At 45.0% G+C, this 14,703-nt stretch overlaps 1 protein-coding gene across 1 annotated transcript in view; it reads right to left on the bottom strand.

Annotated features, from left to right (window-relative positions):
• Positions 1-14,703, bottom strand: part of LOC119423888 (rho GTPase-activating protein SYDE1) — a 52,167-nt gene that overhangs the window by 24,663 nt on the left and 12,801 nt on the right. Inside the window, exons 5-6 of the mRNA XM_037691313.1 lie at positions 4,960-5,155; positions 4,530-4,693 (exon numbers count right to left, since the gene is read on the bottom strand). Coding sequence (XP_037547241.1) covers positions 4,530-4,693; positions 4,960-5,155 — 360 coding nt within the window. The remainder of the gene's footprint in view (positions 1-4,529; positions 4,694-4,959; positions 5,156-14,703) is intronic.

The raw sequence follows: 14,703 nt of genomic DNA, 5'->3' as shown, positions 1-14,703 counted from the left end.
CTCCCCTCAGGAAGGAGGTTGAGGAGCATTAAGTGTAGAACCACTAGACTGAGGAACAGCTTCTACCCTGAGGCTGTTAGACTCATGAATCTCTAACTAGAATAATCACTGTGAAAAACCATATCATGTTGCTGCTGATCTGTTTCATGTTGCTGCTGATCTGTTTCAATGTTGATGTATTCATACGTGCACATCCGCTCACACAGACTCATGTTCATGTTTGTGCTGATGTTCAATGTTTTATGTTATGAGTGCTTAGTGTATATTTAGTTGATGTTTTTCTTAGTTCATATCTTAGATGTTATTACTGTTTTTCTTATACATTTTATTGTTGGATGTAACTGGGACCTTGTGTACATAATTTCGCTCCCCCACATGTACCACATGAGGTGCGAATGACAATAAAGAATCTCTGACTCTCTCTCTGACTTTCTTTATTGTCATGGTGACCAGTCTCTGTTGATAAGGCCAAGTGAAGCTGTTTGATCAAGACCCTTCTTCAGGAGTCTCGAAGTCTGGTGACTCAACATAGAAGGTGAATTGTACAGAAGGGGGTCCAGAATCATGTAACATGTCAGGGTAGTCCCGGTTGTAAATTTTAACACACAGAGAAAAGGTTAACAAAAAAACTTCCTGTGACAGAGCAGGATGCCAGTATCTGTCCCAGATTATCAAGAAAGGAGGGGGTAGCGGAGACGTAGTGTCTCTGAGTACATTTGCTTTAAGGCTCTGGGAAGGATGGACACTACGTGTTTCATGTTGTTGCTGATCGTTTTCATGTTGCTGCTGGTCTGTTTCATGTTGCTGCTGATCTGTTTCATGTTGCTGCTGGTCTGTTTCATGTTGCTGTGTTCATGCATGCTCATCTGCTCACACAGACTCATGTTTGTGCTGCTGTTCAGTGTATTGTTTTGATACTATTAGTGCTTAACATATTTTTAGTTGATGTTTATCTTAGTTCATTTCTTAGATCTTATTACAGTTTTCTTTGACATTTTATTGTTGGCGGTACACCAACACTGTTTATAGTGGAAGTGGTGTGCTGCTGACCTCAACTCGGGATGTTGTGATTTTTTGGGAAGAATACTTTGAAGACCTCCTCAATCCCACCAGCACATCTTCCACTGAGGAAGTGGAGCCTGGGGACTTGGGGTCAGGTTCTCCAATCTCTGGCGCTGAGGTCACCGAGGTGGTTAAAAAGCCCCTCGGCAGCAGGGCCCTGGGGGTGGATGAGATTCACCCGAGTTCCTTAAGGCTCTGGATGTTGTGGGGTTGTGTTGGCTTACATAACTCTGCAATATTGTGTGGACATAGGGGGAAGCCCCCCTGGATTGGCAGACCAGGTTGGTGGTCCCCCTATTCAAAAAGGAGGACCGTAAAGTGTGTTTCAACTACAGGGGTAATCACACTCTTAAGCCTCCCTGGTAAGGTCTATTCAGGGGTTCTGGAAAGGAGGGTCCGTCGGATAGTTGAACCTCGGATTCAGAAGGAGCAGTGCAGTTTTCATCCTGGGCGTGGAAAGCTGGACCAGCTCTACACTCTCAGCAGGGTCCTGGAGGGTGCGTGGGCATTTGCCCAACTAGTCTATATGTGCTTTGTGGACTTGGAGAAGGTGTTCGACCACGTCCCTTGGGAACCCTGTGGGAGGTACTCCGGGAGTGTGGGGTACCAGGCCCTTTGATGCAGGGTGTTAGGTTCCTGTATGACTGGTGTCAGAGTTTGATCTGCACTGCCAACAGTAAGTCGAGCTCGTTCCCAGTGAGAGTTGGACTCCGCCAAGGTTGCCCTTTGTCACCGATTCTGTTCATAACTTTTATGGACAGAATTTTTAGGCGCAGCCAAGGTATTGAGGGGATCAGTTTTGGTGGCCTTAGGATTGTGTGTGTTTTTTGTAGATGATGTGGTCTTATTGGCTTCATCAGGTCGTGATCTACAGCTTTCGCTGGAGTGGTTCGCAGCAGAGTGTGACGCGGCCGGGATGAGGATCAGTTCCTCCAAATCCGAGGCCATGGTCTTGAGCCGGAAAAGGGTAAATTGCCCTCTCCAGGTTGGGGAGGAGGTCCTGCCCCTCATCTACGGTCATGAGCTTTGGGTTGTGACCAAAAGAACAAGATCATGGATACAGACAGCTGAAATGAGTTTTCACTGCAGGGTGTCTGGACTCTCTCTTAGAGATAGGGTGAGAAGCTCGGTCATCTGGGAGGGACCCAGAGTAGAGCCTCTGCTTCTTCACATCGAGAGGAGCCAGTTGAGGTGGCTCAGGCATCTGGTTAGGATGCCTCCTGAACGCCTCCCTGGTGAGGTGTTCCAGACACGTCCCACCGGAAGGAGACCCAGAGGAAGACCCAGGACACTCTGGAGGGTCTATGCTTCTCGGCGGGCCTGGGAACGCCTTGGGGTTCCCCTGGAGGAGCGGGCCCAAGTGGCTGGGGAGAGGGAAGTCTGGGCCTCTTTACTTAGGCTGCTATCTCCGTGACCCAACCCCAGATAAGCAGAAGAAAATGGATGGATGGATGGATTTTATTGTTGGATGTAACAGGGACCCTTTGTACACAATCTCGTTCCAACACATGTAACACATATGGTGCGAATGACAAATAAAGAAACTCTTGACTCTGACATGACTCAACGAGAGACTAACTTGCATAAATAAAGGTTGAATGAATGAATGATTGACAGCTGCCTGAGCCAATAGAAGCAGTTTCTGTGTTTCACTGGGATTGTGTTGTCACAATTATATTTGTTTATGATTTTTAGAAGTCAACCTCTGAGTTTCATTAATTGAGTGTTGTCAGTTCAAGAGACACAGGATATCCGTAACAGGAAGTTGTTGTGTGTAAGCAGTACGGTGAAAAGTTTATTGTGTCTGAAGTTAATCAAGTCACATCTGCAGACATCACAAATTAGGCAACAAGGTAAGGACTGATTGTTTACAACATGTTTACGATCTCAGATCATTATTTTGGGAAACTGGGTATTTTCTGCTAAGTTTATTGTTCTGTGGCATTATGCCTTAAGTAAACAAGTTAGTGAATAATATTTTATTTGATATAAAACATAATGTATGTTTTTCTCTCTGTCCTCAGGTGAAGCCAGACGTGTCTCCCTGCCCAACCCCCCACCCCCACCCCCACCCCCACCCGCTTCCCTGCTTACACTCTTTCGTCCTGTGAACCCTTAAAAAGCCTCTTTTTCCTGCATACCTCCTAATTCAAAGTTTCAGCTGGTCTCTCAACAAAATTGATCAACTTCTCCTGGCAGGAGTCAAGGTAAGGAGGACCCTCTTACCTCAACGGAAACAAATTGGATTCATGATGACAACTGGTTTTTTGCTGTTTGTTGGTGAATTCTGGATTGTCTATAAATTCGTGTGGATGTGTCGAACCTCGATAGTGCTCAGACTGAATTTGTGGATTTGTGTCAGAGAGATGGAGCAGCTGTTATCAGGATGTGGACACTCTAGCAGCGCACATGAAGGGTAAATAATCTGGGAGAAGCTGTGAGCTCGACTTCTGGTGTAAAGGAAAGGATCAATTCGGCTGTTTTGGAGTTCCATCTGAGGAATATACCAGCGAGACTTTAAAAGGCAGAAACAGCAATTCACGCGTTCTGCCTGACCCAAACTGTGGCCTTGACGCCGGACTTATCTCAACTCCTCCTGGCATGTTTAGAAAACAACAAAGATGCTTTGTCTGTCTCCTCACCCCTCCCTTCCCCCAAGGCCGTGGACATGTGACAGAGCCTCAACCGAGCTGATGATGAAGAACACCTCTTATCTAGACTGTGCTACGACCTTCCCTTAAAAATTCAATGTCTTCACCATCTATTTATGTTGCTTTGCTGTGGTAGTTTTTTTATGACTCAAATCGTGCCCTGTCTAGGACACGGCGTGAGAGATCTTTTTTTAATACCATCTCTTCTCATATTTTTTTTCCCATTTCTCATCTAAGCAAAATATTATTCTGAATAAGAATAAGAGGGCCGCACTTTTTATAGTAGAAGCTTCGTGCACTACGCCCATCTTTCGGACGACTGTACGTACATGTTCTCTTTGTATCTCGGTGCAATAATAATAAAGTTTATTCTGATTCTGAAATAAATGTAGTTTATGTTAATGTAAAACCCAAGTGATTTATTTCACCGGAATAAATGTGTTTACTTGTGTGTAAGTCAAAATTTATTATGCTTTGTTTATTTCAGTTTTAATCTTCCTTACAAAGTCAACAAACCGGTGGACAAGGACTCTTCAGAGTCTTGATATTGGGACGTCTATCAAGCACGTGTGACAAGGACAGCAGAGGGACTGAAAGCGTTCTTTAGCGACTGTAATGATAGGACTGCTGGACTTTGGGTTGCTGGGTGTTGAACACAGTAAATCACAAGAAGGCAGAAGGTGCTGAGCATGCTGGATGTTTAGAGGACTGTCACTGCATCCAAAAAAATAAAGTTTTTCAGACAGATTGTCTACAGTCTGGTTCCCCTCCCTCCTTAATGTAAGCCCAGAGTGAACCAGGTCTCATTTCTGGTACCTGGTGTAAGAACTACAAAACGAAGTTGACGGGCCCTCTCCAGCTCCAGGTTGAAGGTGTGGTTTAAAGGGAGGGTTGGGCCTCTTAGTGTCAGGAGTGCAGTTCTCGCTCTTGTTACCCCATCAATCTGGATGGCCAAAAACACCTCCTTACTATCCTCGGACCTGAGACCATAAACATGTACAAAGACAGGAAGAGACAATGAACCAGAACGATTAACAGTCAGAACCTCAACTAAAACCTCAAAGAAAACCCATAGCAGCTGAAGATGGCAACATTTCTGCTCAGAAATGTTTGTTACTGAAAAGTAGTTGTGGATTTTCAGGAATGATTGGACTGTTGTTCAACTGATGACAACAAGGTATCACTGTGGTCAAACTCCATCTCTAGTGGACTATGTCTATTTCAGGTGTAGGTGATGTGACTGTACCTGGTGATTTTCATCTCCTTCAGACTCAGCAAGTGCACCGTCAGTAAACCTGTCACTTGCTGGCTGCACCGTGGTAGATCTGAGCCCACGTACAGTTGGAAAGAACTCACATCACATGGAGCTTCCTGGGCTACATAATGCCCAAGGCTCTGTTGCCGTGGCAGCAGCTCAGGGGAGTCTCCATCACTTAGGTACCCTGACAGGAAACAGGAAACAGACTGTTTACATTTTGTTCCTGGGTTCATGTCGAAGAATCCAGTTTAAAGCATAAGAAACAGTCGGAAAGTCAGAGTCAGAGAGATTTATTTGTCATGCACACCACATGTAGTACATGTGGTGGAACGAGATTATATATGCAGGGTCCCAGTTACATCCAACAATAAAATGTAAAAAAAAAAACAGTAATAAGATCTAAGACATGACCTAAGAAAAACATAACTAAAAATACACTAAGCACTAATAGCATAAAAACATTACGTTGAACAGCAGCACGAACATGAGTCTGTGTGAGCACATGAGCACGTATGAACACAGCAACATGAAATCACTGAGATATAACTGTTGGAATAATGTCAGAGTCAAGAGAGTCAGAGATTCTTTATTGTCATTCGCAACTCATGTGGTACATGTGGTGGAACGAAATTATGTACACAGGGTCCCAGTTACATCCAACAACAACAATATATAAGAAAAACAGTAATAACATCTATGATATGAACTAAGAAAAACATCAACTAAATATACACTAAGCACTCATAACATAAAAACATTGAACATCAGCACAAACATGAACATGAGTCTGTGTGAGCGGATGTGCACGCACGAACACATCAACAATGAAACAGATCAGCAGCAACATGATGTGGTTTTTCACAGTGATTATTCTAGTTAAAGATTCATGAGTCTAACAGCCTCAGGGTAGAAGCTGTTCCTGTTCTACACTTAATGCTCCTCAACCTCCTTCCTGAGGGGAGTGGGGCAAAAAGTGCATGTTCTGGGTGAGTGAGGTCCTTCATGATGCAGGGAGCCCTCTTCCTGCATCTAGAGGTGTAGATGTCTGTGATGGTGGGGAGGCTGACTCTGACAGTCTTCTGTGCAGCCTTCACCACTCTCTGCAAAGCTTTTCTTTCTGCAGCTGTGCAGCCTCCATGCTACACGTTGATGCTGGAGCACAGGATGCTCTCCACTGCACTTCCCAGACCAGCTCATCTCAGCCGCCTGAGAAAGTAGAGTCTCTGATGAGCTTTCTTGATCAGGCTGGTGGTGTTATTGCTCCAGCTGAGGTTGTCATTCATGTGTACATCCAAGTACTTGCAGTTGGAGACCACTTCCACCACAGATCCTCTTATGTTCAGGGGGGTGTAGATGTTTTTCTTCCTTCTGAAGTCCACAATCATCTCCTTTGTCTTCATCACATTGATGTGAAGGTTATTTTCTTTGCACCAGCTCTCCAGGTGTTCCACCTCTTGCCTGTAGCTGGACTCATCATTGTTCGTGATGCATCCCACCACCGCTGTATCATCTGCAAACTTTACAATGTGACAGCCTGGATGGGTAGCTGCACAATCATACGTGAGCAGAGTAAACAGGAGGGGGCTCAACACACATCCCTGAGGAGAGCCAGTGCTGAGGGTTATGGTGGAGGAGGAGAAGTTGTGGATCCTCAATAACTGTGGTCTGTTTGTTAAGAAGTCTAGTACCCAGTTGCAAATGGAGGGGCTTAGTCCTAGTATGGATAGTTTCTCCATCAGGGTTTGGGGGATCATGGTGTTGAAGGCGGATGTTAAGTCCACAAAGAGCATACGGACGTAAGAGTTTTTCTGCTCCAGGTGGTTGAGCGCAGTGTGGACCACAGAGGAGATGGCATCCTCTGTTGATCGGTTCTCACGGTATGCATACTGATGAGGGTCCTCGTTGATGGTTGTTTTGATGCGAGTCATGACCAGTTTTTCAAAGCATTTAGCGACTATCGGGTGAGGGCCACTGGCCGATAGTCATTCAGACCAGTCACTATAGAGCTTTTTGGGACTGGGATGATGGTGGCAGTCTTTAGGCAGGTGGGAACTTTCTCCAGGTAAGTGAGGTGTTAAAGATGTCTGCCAGCACCTCACAGAGCTGATCAGCACATTCCTTCAACACTTTTCCGGGGATGTTGTCTGGGCCAGTTGCTTTGTGCGGATTAATCCTCCTGAAGGTACTCCTTACTTCTGCTGAGGTCACGCTGAGATGCTCTTCATCCGGTGGTGAGATGAGTCTGGTGCTGGGTGGTCTGTTCGTGTCTTCAAAGCGTGCATAGAACTTGTTGAGGGCATCAGGCAGAGATGGGTCTTTGGGGCATTGTTCGCTCCTTCCTTTATAATCTGTTATGCACTTAGTGCCCCTCCACATGCTCCGAGGGTCTTGTGAGATGAATTGACCCTCGATCCTCTGTGCATATGTGCCCTTGGCCCTCTTAATATCAGCAACCAGCTCTTTTCTTGTCCTACTCAGCTCCTCTGTTTACAGGCCTGAAGGCAGTGTTCCTGGCTTCCAGCAGGGTGTGCACCTCTGCATTCAGCCAAGGTTTTCAGTTTGGGTAGCTTTTAACATTTCTGATAGTGGAGACGGTTTCAGTACATGTACTAATGTAACCCAGAACTGAGGATGTGTATTGGTCTAGATCAAGCGATCCCCCATTTTCAGCAGCCTCTCTGAAAATCTGCCAGTCTGTTCAGTCAAAACAATCTCTCAGTATGTGGCCACTGTCCTGGATCCAACATTTAACTTTCTTTTGTACCGGTCTGGAGCGTCTCAGCGGGGGCATGTAAGCAGGAGCCTGGAAGATTGGGATGTGGTCTGACAGTCCTAGGTGGGGGCAGGGTCGGCTTTGTATGCATCTTTTACGTTTGTGTAAACACGGTCCAGCGTGTGGTCTCCACGTTTTGGAATTGTCACATGTTGATAAAAGCTTGGGAGACAGTCCTTTAGATTCACTTGGTTAAAGTCTCCGGCTACCACGTAAAGAGCTTCGGGGTGTTTGCTCTGCAGCGAGCTGATGATATCATGTAGCTCCTGCAGTGATTCATTAGCATTAGCGTCCGGAGGAATGTAAACGACAGTGAAGAAAGTCACTGTGAACTCGTGGGGTAGATAATGTGGCAGACATTTCACTGTTATTTGCTCCAAAGCTTTTGAGCATGAGCTATTTACAACAGTACAGTTCATGCACCAACTTTTACTCACGTAAATCCATACTCTGCCTCCCCGTGATTTCCTCGTTAGCTCGCTGCAGCGGTTCGCTCGAAAAAAAGTCTGTCATCCAGCTGGAAGACTGTATCCGGCATTTCGCTTGTAATCCATATTTCCGTGAGGCAATGCACCGCACACTTCTTCATCTCTTCTGAGGCGCCCGCTCTCAGACGAAGTAAATCCACCTTGTTGTCCAACGAGTGGACATTTGACAGAAAGAGAGATGTATGGGGAGTTTACCGGCTTTAGCGTTAGCTCGTAGCCTCACCAGAACCCCCACCCGGCATCCTCTCCTCTTAAGCTGGGAGCAGCGCTTCCTCTTCTGCCCGCTGGAACACCTCTGATGCAGCTTCCAGGTAGATGACTTTAAGATCTGCATTCTGCCTAGTGTAGTTTTGAGTTTGTTGCTAATTTCTGCTATATTTCGTGGCAAATTCGCTCCTATTCTCATCAGTTCGGTTCGGCTATAGTTCACACGCATAAATCGTGCGGAGTCAGGCACAGAGTCAACATCAAAACTTCTAAAAACTGGGATGGTACCGGGAGCCTGTGAAGCTGCAACTGCTCTGAGCGTGGCCATCTTGGATCCCCTAATGTAGGGAGTGCAATGGAGTCAAATGTTAAACAACAATACCAATGTGTCTAGAAATGCTCATAGATGACGCACAATAAATCTGGTGCAGATCGGATGATGCATTACTGAGATATAAATGTAAGAATAATGTAGGGGGCGCTGTGGAGGCTATTGGCCACTTATAATGGATTGCTGTGCAAGGGATGGATAATGATCGATCATAGTGATTTTGGTGCACCTCAACTCAAATCTGTGCAATTTAGAGCGAAACGTATTGCAACAACGTCACTTCTTAATTCATCACGCTACCACGCCCACATCCTCCAAATAAAACTGTTTATAACTTAAATTGTCAGACCAACTTGTTATATATGTCTTCTAACACAGGATCATCCTGATTAGGTCAAGGGTGTCAAGTCAAGTCACATTTATTTGTATAGCACATTTAAAACAGTAATTGTTATCAAAGTGCTTACCAAAAAAGATCACAGCATCAAATATTAATAAGATATTATAGCAACATGAATAAAAGCATAAAAACACCTAATATAAATAGAAACAATGAAATACTAAATCAAATCATTCATTCATTCAACCTTTATTTAGACAGGTAAATCTAAATCACCCCGCGTAAAATGTCAGGGAGTAAAAGCAAAATGGATGAACACAATCATCAACAATGAAATACCAAATGAGATCACACTGTTAAATGCCAATGAGTACAGGTGTGTTTTGAGGAGAGATTTAAAAGCAGAGACTAAGGTGGCCTGTCGAATGTTGATGGGCAGATTGTTCCAGAGTTTAGGGCCCATGACTGAAAACGCCCAATATCCTCTGAGCTTCAGCCTGGTTTTTGGTACGGCCAAAAGCAGCTGGTCTGACGATTTCAAGGCCCGAGAAGGAGTATAAGGATGAAGAAGGTTGGAGAGGTATGATGGTGCAAGGTCATTAACACACTTAAATGTCAGCAGAAAAATCTTAAAATCAACTCTGACATGCACAAGAAGCCAGTGAAGGGAGGACAGAACTGGAGTAATGTGCTCAAATCTGCGAGTTCCTGTTAGTAGCCGAGCTGCAGAATTTTGGACAAGCTGGAGACATGAGAGAGAGACCCGACTGACCCCAGCATAAAGCGAGTTACAGTAGTCCAGCCGGGTTGTAATAAATGCATGGACTAATTTTTCAAGGTCGAATCTGGACAGCATGAACTTGAGCTTAGCTATCTGCCTTAGCTGAAAGAAGCTTTTTTGAATAACATAATTTATCTGCTTATTAAATTTAAAGTCCGAGTCTAAAACTATCCCGAGATTGGTAACAGACTGTTTTAGATATGGCTGAAGGGAGTCCAGGTTTGCAGGATCAGTGACAGTGGCAGAGCTAGGGTTAAACACAAGTCAGTCACAACTCAGTCTTCTGATCATTAAAACTCAAAAAGTTTGCAGCCATCCAAGTCTTGATGTCATTAAGACATTTTAACAAAGGGCGAATGGAGGAGGAACTGTTAGGTGTTAACGGCAGATAAATCTGAGAATCATATACATAACAATGAAAGGAAAGACCATGTTTCCTCAGGATAGACCCTAAGGGGAGGAGATGCAATGAAAACAGAAGGTGTCCAAGAATGGAGCCTTGCGGGACCCCGCAGGAAAGAGGCACTGAAGTATATAGAGTGTTAGCAAAATTAACACAGAAACTCCTGTCGCTCGGGTATGAATGGAACCATTCAAACGCTGCACCAGTAATCCCAACCCAGTGTTCTAGCCGGGATAAAAGGATACTGTGGTCCACAGTATCAAATGCAGCGGTAAGGTCAAGGAGTACCAGGACTACAGACTGACCAGAGTCATTTTCTAGAAGAATGTTGTTGCAGACCCTAACTAAGGCTGTTTCAGTGGTGTGTAGTTTTTTTTAAAGCCAGACTGAAAGATCTCAAGAATAGAATTTCCACTCAAAAATTCATTTAACTGAGTGAAAACTATTTTCTCCAGGATCTTAGAAAGAAATAAAAGTTTGGAAATAGGTCTGAAGTTTGAGCAGTTTGAAGAGTCAAGTCCGAGTGTTTTTTTTTAAAGGAATTACCACTGCATGTTTAAAATCGTCAGGAACTACACCTGTAATCATACTGCTGTTTATAATGTCAAGAACAGAGGGTCCAATGGAGGGTAGGACTTGTTTAAAAAATGATGCAGGGATGGGGTCAGCAGGGGAACCTGAGGGTTTCATATGGCCAATGACGTCATATAGAAATAAGAGGGAAATGGGTTCAAACTGGTTAAAGACTGATGTGGAGGGGACAAAGACAGAGGGGTCAGCTGTGGTGTAAGTAATCAGTGACCTGATCGACTCAACCTTTTTAACAAAGAAACTGGCAAAGTCCTCGCACGTAACTGCAGAGACCTCCCTGTTGGCAGACTGAGGCATGGTTAAAATGGAGTTAATGGTGTTGAAAAGAACACTGGGATTGTGGCTGTTTGAGGCGATGATTTGGGAGAAATATTTGTTTTTTTCTGATTTAACAATAGTCTGGTACTCTTTGTAACATGATTTTAGCATGATAAAAGAAACAGGACGTTTGTACTTCCATTTACGTTTGGCTTTCCTGCATTGACGTTTGGCTGCTCGAGTGATCTCATTCATCCAAGGGTGTGGAGTGCACTTTGGATGCCTAATTTTTAATGGGGCAACTAGGTCTAGCACCTTAGCACAGGTCTCTTGATGTACAGTGACTATCTCATGGGTGTTGATGGAAGAGGATTCAGAGACAGAGAGAATTTTTAGTAAAAGCAGAGGAAAAGAGTGCAACAGTGGAAGGGTTAAATATTTGACAAGGCCTTGCTTGAGGAGGAGGGGGTTTGGACTCGTTGACAAAAGAAGTGTTGAAAGAAATGGGTTTGTGGTCGGAGAAAACCGCATCCCCAATTTTTAACTCAGAAACAGATAAACCAAAGGTTGGACTAAATCCAGTGTGTGGCCATGCTGGTGAGTTGGTCCTGCAACGTTTTGTTCAAAGTTCAGAGACTGGATCAGATCTAGAAAGTCCTGAGTCAGCGGCTTTTCTGGGCAACTTTCTGTATGTTGAAATCTCCCAGAATAAAAACCCGATCATATCTGAGTAAGGTTGAAGTAAAAAGTCAGAGTTCAGCCATGAAATCCTTATTATATTTGGGTGGCCTGAATAACGCAGCAGAAAAAACAGGATTTGAACGGCCCACTTCAAAACACAGAAGTTTGAAGCTCATAGAATTAACTGGTATCTGTACCAGTTTACAGTTCCAACGATTTTTTGAAAATAGTTAATAATCCGCCACCTTTGCCTGATATTCTCAGAGCATTAAAGTAAGAACGGTCCGGTGGTAAAATTTCCGACAGGGCCATGAACTCACCACAGGAGAGCCACGTCTCAGTCACACAGAAGAAGTCCAGACCGGTGGAGAAGAAAAAGTCATTCAAGAAGAACATTTTATTAGCCAGAGACCTGACATTTATCAGTGCAATCCTTGTAGGAATCACAGCAGGAGAAGCTATCCATAAAGTTAAGACCAGTGGTCTCAGATTTGTGGAGTTCGACCCACGACTCCAACGACCGGAAGCCCAGCCACGGTGAACAGGTCTGCTGTGGAAGCGCAACTCTAACCCTAACCCTAACCCTAACCCGTGGGACTGGGAAGGACTCAGGTGGATCAGCGCCAGGACAGGTGATTTAAGATGTGGTCCTCGGTTGAAGAGGAAGCCGCAGGAGCAGCCCGGCAGGCTTTGATCCTCTCAAGATGGCCGGCCCGTTTTCCACGGCGCCTGGAGCAATGTCTTCGAGAGGGCAGGATACCACGGCGGAGGTAAACGGGAACGTCTTCAAGCAGAGGTGGGGGTCCAAGGGAGGTCCAGAGTTACAATCATTATGATCAAACAAAGTGAGACTGGTGGCAGATGGAGATTTAGGAGTTGATGACAGTCATAAACCAGGAGTGAGTCGATGTCGTAGGTGAAAAATGACAAAAACAGAAAAAAACACAATCACTGCAGACAGAGGTGGAGGGCAGGCCATGCAGAGCGGCGCCATCTTCCCGGAAGTTCAGTATCAGAGGGTGCATTCCAAGTAAAAAAGTGACTTCCTGTTCTGAGGGGGCGGGACTTTGATGACATCAGAATATGACCACAGAGGATTGTCAGGGATTACTCATGCCAAGTTTGGTGCCTTTCGGTCTTTTAATGTAAGACTATCAGCATATTTCCGGTGAGCGAACGCTGGCGTATCCTGGCTGCCGCTGCTCGTCGTGCTTTTTTGCTTTTTTCTGTTTTATTCAGTCCGTTCTGCCTTTTCCGCTACACCAAGTCTCCGATCCGTCTCAATATCAACCATGTGGTTCATTAGGATTTACCTGCTGCCTGCTCTGGTTTGGACTCTCCAGCTGCTCATCCACCACCACCCGGCGTCTGGTCCTCTCCATTACTCAGCGGTCGAGCTCCTTCGCCTTCGTTTCCTACCAGCCGTGCCACCTGTGCTCCCTCTTCAGGACATTGCCTTCCATCCTCGCCAGAGATACATTCACCGTGGCTCCCGCCGTAGACTCCGCACTGACAAGACCAACCCCATAAACTCCATCTGGTCTGACTCTCACCATTCTACACGCCGCAATACTCGGGCTGCTAACAGTATTAGCATGTTAGCTAGCCTATCTCGGTCGGCTAATGCTCCGGTCGCTACAAACTCCTCCACCGTAAAGTTTGGCCTTCTGAACGTTCGCTCACTCACTGGCAAAGGTCAGCTTATTCAAGACCTAATATCTGTCCGTAAGTTGGATTTTATTTGTCTAACAGAAATGTGGCAACAACAAAATGACTTTTTCCATCTGAATGAATCTACACCACCGGGGTTTGTTTACATCGCCAAATCCCGCGAGTCCAGCCGCGGAGGAGATCTCGTGATAATTCACCGCGAGAACTGGAAGGTCACACCGGTTCACACACCTCCCTCTCCCTCCTTTGAGCACACTGTGTGTCTACTCTCCGGCCCTACCCCCACCATTGTTGTCACTTTCTACCGTCCGCCCAAAATCAACAACTCTTTTATAAATGACTTTGCTGCTCTAATCGCCCATCTCTCAGCTCTTTCACCCAACATTATTCTGCTTGGAGACTTCAACATTCATATGGATGTAGACAACAACCCCCTCACCAGAGACTTCACATCCTGCCTTGACATCTGTGGTTTCCAGCAGCTCATTAACTTTCCAACCCACATAAAGGGCCACACTTTGGACTTATTATGCTGCTCTGGACTCTCTCCTCTTAACTTTTCTTCAGATGAACTTCCATTTACTGATCACCTCATGATCTCATTCAGTGTCAATCATAAATTTTCTTCAGAGAAACCTCAACGCACTCTTTCCTTCCGTAATATTAAGAATATCAACCATGACATTCTTTTGTCTCATATTAATAATACCTTCTTCACCTTCAATTCTTTTAACCCAGATGACCATGTCACATTCTACAATAACAGCCTCACCAACATCCTTAACTCTGTTGCTCCTCTGAAAACCCGGTCTGTCTCCTTCTCCAACTCTGCACCCTGGTTCACTCCAGAACTCCGTTCTCTGAAATCAAAAGGTCGGAGGTTGGAACGACTCTATAAGAAATCCGGTCTCTCAATTCACAAGGAACTCTATGCGAACCACGTCATCCAGTATAAGGACAGTATTTCTCAAGCCAAATCCAGCTACTTCTCTGACATCATCAGTTCCAATGTTGGCAATTCAAAGACTTTGTTCTCTCTCCTTAACTGTTCAGTCTCATCTCCTAACTCATTGCCTTCTCACATGGTTTCCACAGAATTTTGCAACTCTCTGATGTCTTATTTCAATAAAAAGATTATTTCAATTCATAAACACCTTGGACCCAATACTGCCCCCAGCATCTTTGTTGAACTCCCTCCCTCCCTCCCT

Source organism: Nematolebias whitei, chromosome 17 (genome assembly GCF_014905685.2).
Source record: "Nematolebias whitei isolate Nwh7 chromosome 17, NemWhi1, whole genome shotgun sequence".
NCBI classification, from domain to species: Eukaryota; Metazoa; Chordata; class Actinopteri; order Cyprinodontiformes; family Rivulidae; genus Nematolebias; species Nematolebias whitei.
Note: the sequence above shows the minus strand (reverse complement) of the source record. Positions and strands in the feature narration are given on the sequence as shown.